At 33.8% G+C, this 6,673-nt stretch overlaps 2 protein-coding genes across 2 annotated transcripts in view; both read right to left on the bottom strand.

Annotated features, from left to right (window-relative positions):
- The window catches only part of LOC107744317 (sugar phosphate exchanger 2-like), a 12,631-nt gene extending 10,464 nt beyond the window's left edge, over positions 1-2,167 (bottom strand). The window contains exons 1-3 of the mRNA XM_016557887.1: positions 1,541-2,167; positions 794-875; positions 505-595 (exon numbers count right to left, since the gene is read on the bottom strand). Coding sequence (XP_016413373.1) covers positions 505-595; positions 794-875; positions 1,541-1,596 — 229 coding nt within the window. The 5' untranslated portion in view covers positions 1,597-2,167. The remainder of the gene's footprint in view (positions 1-504; positions 596-793; positions 876-1,540) is intronic.
- A 1,333-nt stretch (positions 2,168-3,500) lies between these two features.
- LOC107744316 (coiled-coil domain-containing protein 15-like) overlaps positions 3,501-6,673 on the bottom strand; it is a 12,710-nt gene continuing 9,537 nt past the window's right edge. Inside the window, exons 9-10 of the mRNA XM_016557886.1 lie at positions 5,808-5,956; positions 3,501-3,781 (exon numbers count right to left, since the gene is read on the bottom strand). Coding sequence (XP_016413372.1) covers positions 3,663-3,781; positions 5,808-5,956 — 268 coding nt within the window. The 3' untranslated portion in view covers positions 3,501-3,662. The remainder of the gene's footprint in view (positions 3,782-5,807; positions 5,957-6,673) is intronic.

The raw sequence follows: 6,673 nt of genomic DNA, 5'->3' as shown, positions 1-6,673 counted from the left end.
ATATGCCGATGGTTGTAAATTGAGGAAAAATCGGCCGATAAATATCGGCGGCCGATATATCGGTGCATCCCTAATAATAATAATAATGAGAAATGTTGTATAGCCGATATGCCGATGGTTGTAAATTGAGGAAAAATCGGCCGATAAATATCGGCGGCCGATACATCGGTGCATCCCTAATAATAATAATAATGAGAAATGTTTTTTTTTTTTTAGCGCCAAATCAGCATATTAGAAAATTCAGCTTTGCGGTCACAGGAATAAAATACACGTTAAAATATATTACAAAAGAAAACAGATATTTTAAATTGTAATAATATGTCACCATATAACAGTTCTTACTGTATTTTTTGATAAAATAAATGTGAGCATAAGAGTCTTTGGCAGTGTATGGAGGGATGAAGTGCAGGACAGGTCTTACTTTATATTAGCACAGTTTAGGTACACTGACAGATATTATATCAGCTACAAAACAAAATATTTTAAGAAAAGAATCAAACTCACCAAAAGGAGCCCAATCACACCAGGTGTCATTGTCAGTGATGTTGAGGTCTGCTGGATGAATAACATTAGAGCAGTTTCTGTGCAGCTGGCTCTGTCACAACAACAACAAAAAGATGTACACATTTTTTTTTTTTCATCTTACACTTAATTTATTACATGCAAATGCAATCATGTGATTTATCAGTATAACAACAACAACAACAAAAACTTTGTTGCAGTTCTTCTTTTCAGGTTAGGCCTATCATGCAGCTAGTTAATGTTTAGTTTCCAGGTCTCTGACTTTTATTACCTTGATGATACTGATAGGCTTTCGAGAGAGGTGGTAGGTGGTATAGAAGACAAACGTGAGGATGAGGATGAAGAACCGGTACCTTGTCAAAAGGAATAAGTTCACAAGTCAAAAAGCATCAACGGTGGTTAAGCCTGACAGAAGCTGGAGGTGTTTGCAGTCTTAAATAAAACAGTCAGGCACTGATAGACATGAAACCACATTACGTCTACAGGAAAACAGCCTCACCTAAGGCAAACACACACACACACACTGAATCATTTATAAGATTTTTTTTTTAACATTTCCTGTGGGGGAAGCACGCTTAACACTGTGTACATCAGTTTTGAGGGCTATGCATGCTGCAAACAGAGAAACCACTAACATTTAGGTCACACTACTGTGCTTCAACAGATTTCCCATTCATGAGGTACGCATATATTCATAAAGCATGTATAATTGTGATTGAAGATTAATCCTAACCCTAAACAAAAATAAATTAAGTTGTGTGTATATAAATTGTGGTTCAATTCCCATAGTAAGCAAATAAATAATCTTTTAAGCATATATTTAACACGTTGAAATGTATATTAGCACTGACTGAAAACAGATGATTAATGAGGAACTTTTAAGCAGGGCTAAAAATCAATAGCATTATCAAAAATCATGTCTGTTACAATAAAATCCCACATGATGGGATAGATTTAACATCACAGAGCATGTTATGTGTATTTAAGTATGTTGTGTTTACATGGGCCTGTTACTCACCAGCTGTCTCTAGAGAAAGAGGTAATGAGTTTGATTCCCGGAGCCAGAGATCTCATTTTTACAGTTACTGCTATTTGTCTCGTTGCAAAAAATTGTAACTAAAAAAAAAGTGTAACTAAAATATCACTGACGTTATAAATTATATCTTAAAAAATCCCATATCTATTTCTAAAAACGTAAGTTTAAAATTAAAACCAAGAACAACTAAAATATACAACGAAACTAGCTGACTAAACGTTTTGTGTCTCAGACAAGTTTGCGCTCATTTCTCACGACCTAAAACTACGAGTACATTTAATCATGTTAAAAGCCGGCAGTCCTAGAAGTTGCATTTAAAGTATCGGAGACGTGTTGTCATTTCCCACTTCCAGAGGTGGAAAAACCTTAATGCGCTCGAAATTCCCAAAGATTTCCATGGTTGCCTTGCCTTGACCGGTGGTTCGTCTGACGGAAAGCCGGATGCTATTAATACCGGTTTGTCTGGTGTAAAAAAAAAAAAATCACATGAGCATTAATTGATCTTTAGCTCGTCCTGTCCTGGTGTAGCGTCTCCATTTTCCATACGGGGTTAACTTGCAACAAACACTAAACTGGATCTGGCGGCGTGAACATGTGATGCAGAATGACGTCATCAGGGCTGAACTTAACCCTTCGTTATACAGCTTTTCTAAACATTTTGAGTATTTTTTGTGGTATAATTCCTGAAATTTCATTGAAATATGAAAATGTTATTCTGGGTTATACACATTTTGAAAGAGAACAATCAGATGTTTTTTATTTACTCAATCTTATTTTGTTTCTCGCCAAATATTTTGTACACAAATGTAAATATTGTAAGTGTAAGCCTTTCTGGAAGAGTTAAAACTGTATATGTATTTGATTTCTGACTCTTCCAATAAGAAAGCTGTAAAAACTGTGAATCTTTTTAAAAGGTACATTATTTTCTTGCTCCCTGGCATGTAGTATATTAATGTCATTCTGTGTTTCGTATATTATAATAAAAAAATAAATAAAAATTATACAGCTTTTCTGGCTTTTTTTCCTTTTCTTTTTGTCATCCGAACCCATTTGGCCTAAAATATTTTGTTTATTATTTAGTGAATATTTATGAAGTATCCTCTTAGACTGTAAGTTAATTTTCCATAGTTTAGCAAAACTGTCGCATGTTCACAATTCTCTGATGTTGGTTAATGGTGACATCTTTTTTTTTTTTGGAAGTTTCATTTTGATTGTTAGTATTTTAATATGATTTATTTTAATTTTGTATGATTTAGTTAATAATTATAATTTCATGAACGCACGAATCCCCTGCAGTTCCTCAGGAACCGCCAGGGGCTCGCAAACCCCATTTTGGCAAACCCTGGCCTATTGTGGGTTAGGTCCTGTATTAAAGCAATACAGCACTGTCAGTTACAGCGATTTTAGCAGGTGTAAAAACCTTAATTATGATAAAATCACTGTAACACATAGTTGAGTGCTTATTTCCCTAAAAAAACACTGTTAACAAGTTAAAAAGTTTTTTAAACACTGTTTTTTTTAACACTTTTTAATAGTTTTCATGCCAAATCTGTGTGTACAAATCTGTATATAAACTGCACAAATATTTTCAGTTCATGGGCATCTGCTTACACTGGAATGCCAGTATGATATAGTTGTTATATGTGCAGTATATCAAACTGAAAGTTTTATGTATCAAACTAAACATAACCTACATTTGACTAGAAACTAGGACGTTGCTTTCTGGAATGGAAATGAATACTTCTTATTTCCACAGACAAAGACATAAATAAATGTGACTGCCATTCTGTTTCTGACTTCTCAACCCTGAAGCATATGATCAGGAACTTTGTGGATAATGGCTGAATAAGTGTACAAAAGTCACATACACATTTAGGTGCATTTAGGTTAAGAAAACCAAGTTATGACACAATAAACAATCACAGCAGTTGAATTTCTCAGTTCAGTAAGGTTTATTAAAACAGTAAAAATGCTGGTTACATTGAGATATGTCAGGTATTTAAAAACATATCACACCATGGAATCATTACGTTAATACAACATTACACTTCAGGCTGTCCAATCTTAAAACATGTTCAATAATGACTCTAAAGATGGACTGCAATCACTTCCTTTGAGAATGGACATCCATAGAGCATGCCTTCCAGGTGGACGCATACTGTCCAAAGCCTCCTTCCTTCAGATCACAGCTTAGCAAGACAGACTGCAGAGCCTGAGCATAAACTGCAGAAAACAATCATAAATGACCAATAAATAAACTTAAAAGTTGAATGTCAGTGTCAAAAAAAGTTGAGCGATGTGGCCAAGATTTCCCTTGCGATGAAGAAGTGTGCTTAATTGTATTGAATGTGTATTGAACGTAGTGTACCTCAGGTCTTAAAAGTATACTTAAAAAACTGTACTTGTAGAAGAACACTTTCATGACTGTTTCTTAACCAGTGTTGGGCAAGTTACTCTGAAAATGTAATCAAATTACTGATTACTCCTTCTAAAAGTAATCACGTTACTGTTCCGATTACTTTATTTCAAAAGTAATTAGTAATTCGTTACATTACCAGTTACATTACTTTTTTCTCCATGAAATTTATGAAATCCCAGCATACACGCTCCCGATAAATATTTGTTATTAAAGCATCAACATTCACAGAACACTGTTATTTTTAACTAAAGCAAGCGGCTGCTGCGTGCATGGTTTGGATGGAAGAATGCCAGCAAAGAGCGCTGCATTTATAATCTCTAAAAGACACCTCAGTTCATCGCAATCTCACAAATCTCTGTTATAACACAATAAATATATGCATAATGAATCTTTCATAATGTCTACAATTCGTGTGTTATAATGAGAGGATTCGTGAGCACGCAAATTTAAGCACTGCATTGCTCAACGTTGCAAACACGTGTTATAGCCTAAATAGAAACTCTGCATGCACATGTTAATCGTTTATATTTTATATTAGTTCATGTAGCTTTTGTGCAATAGATGAATAATAATTTATTTGAACAAAGATATGCGTTACTAAGTAATGCGTTACTGCCCAACACTGTTCTTAACACACTTAAGTATACTTTTAAAAGGTTTTTGGAACAATTATTGGAAATTTTATTTTAACATACAATTTAAATCATTATGTTTTAATAATCTTAATAAAATGCTAAAGCACATTTTAAGTACTTCACTCTAAAAAAATGCTGGGTTGTTTCAACCCAATTTTGGGTCAAATATGGACTAACCCAACCGTTGGGTTACATTTTTAAATATAAGTTTTAAATAATTTTTTTGTTGTTGTTGTTGGGTTAGTTCATATTTGACCCAAAGTTGGGTTGAAACAACCCAGCATTTTAGAGAGTTGATTAACTGTAGTGTGTTATTCAGTATTACAATTAAAGTTAATATATTTTAAATGTACTAAACTTCATTACAAATATGTAATTACAAATATATTTAAATAAGTAACATGCATGTTTCAATAGATATGATATGACAAGTATATTTTAGTTCACCATATGCTTCTCAGTTCATTCAGCAGTACACTTTAACCAAATTTCAAAGATACACAACTGAAATAATGATGTAATTACATTAAAAAACATACTTAAGTTCAACTAATTGCATTTAATATTAATCTAAACTATAATACATTTTCATTTAATTGTATGTAACATTCAATTAAATGTCCAAAAAACATTTGATTCAGTTTGCACTTATTTATATTCTTTTAAAGTAATAAGTATGCTGAAGTGTACTTCTTTTTCACAAGGGTATTTAAACATTTTTGTTATAAAATAAGGCTGTTCCTGTGATGAACTAAATCCAGGATTAAACTTCACACTGTCTAAAATATGTACCGTTATACTATGTCATGGAAAGTGGAAAAACAAAAGACATCAGTTGTGACAGAGGCCCCACATGCATTGTCTGTCAAGTCATGGTACTGTGAGTAAGATCATTTACGACATAAAAACAGGCACGATATGACAAGTTTCCAGCAACACAATCAGAATATTTGTGATGTTCAATTATGAGGAGCAGGATTATGGACCAATGATATTTCTCTGTGGGCGGGGCCATCCCACACAATGCCACAGAAATAGGAACCAAGCAACCAAGAAAATATTGTGTCACTTGTTGCTTGTTAGGACAAAAGAATCTGAATTACACAATGCACAGGCTATCAAGACAAGGAGAAGCTGAATACTCTATAATTATCCTAAAATATGAAATGAAATGGACACAGAGTGAGCAGTTTACCTTTAGGATTGTTGTAGAAGATGCAGTTGTTGGCGCAGGTATCAGGATGGCTGTCCCAGAAAGTGTCTCCACAGCAGCACAGAGGAGGGAGTTCAACATTATCCTTCTCCAGCTTCTCTTTCATTAGAGCCTGCATGGCCTCAATGTACCTGTCACAGAATCATCACACACCACGACAGCTCTTTACATATGATTAGAACACTATTCAGATCTACTGAATGTAAAACTATAGACGTTATGGTGTATTTATGTTTTGTTTATGCTTATGTACACTACTTTGTTTATGTTGTGATGTACACTACCATTCAAACATTTGAAAAGGAAAGGAAAGGACGTGTGGCCAAGTATGGAGACCCATACTCAGAATTATGCTCTGCATTTCACCCATCCAAGTGCACACACACAGCAGTGAGTAGTGAACAAACACAGAGGCTCAAACCCGCAACCTTTGGGTTACAAGTCCGACTCTCTAACCATTAGGCCACGACTGATCCCCACGACAGATTTGGGATCAGTAAGATGTTTCTTTAAAGAAATTAATAATTTTATTCAGCAAGGAAGCATTAAATTGATCAAAAGTGACAGTAAAGACATTTATAATGTTACAAAAGATTTTTATTTTAATTGCACGTTGTTCTTTTGAACTTTCTATTGATCAAAGAATCCTGAAAAAAATGTATCAAGGATAATAATAAATATTTCTACGGCAGTAAATCAACATATTTAATATGTTGATTTACTGCTGAAGAAACATTTATTATATACATATATTATATTATTAGATTAATTTCTGAAGGATCATGTGACACTGAAGACTAGAGTAATGACTGCTAAAAATTCAGCTTTGCCATCACAGGAATAAATTA

This window comes from Sinocyclocheilus rhinocerous, unplaced genomic scaffold (assembly GCF_001515625.1).
Source record: "Sinocyclocheilus rhinocerous isolate Xijiao unplaced genomic scaffold, SAMN03320098_v1.1 scaffold1609, whole genome shotgun sequence".
NCBI lineage: Eukaryota > Metazoa > Chordata > Actinopteri > Cypriniformes > Cyprinidae > Sinocyclocheilus > Sinocyclocheilus rhinocerous.
Note: the sequence above shows the minus strand (reverse complement) of the source record. Positions and strands in the feature narration are given on the sequence as shown.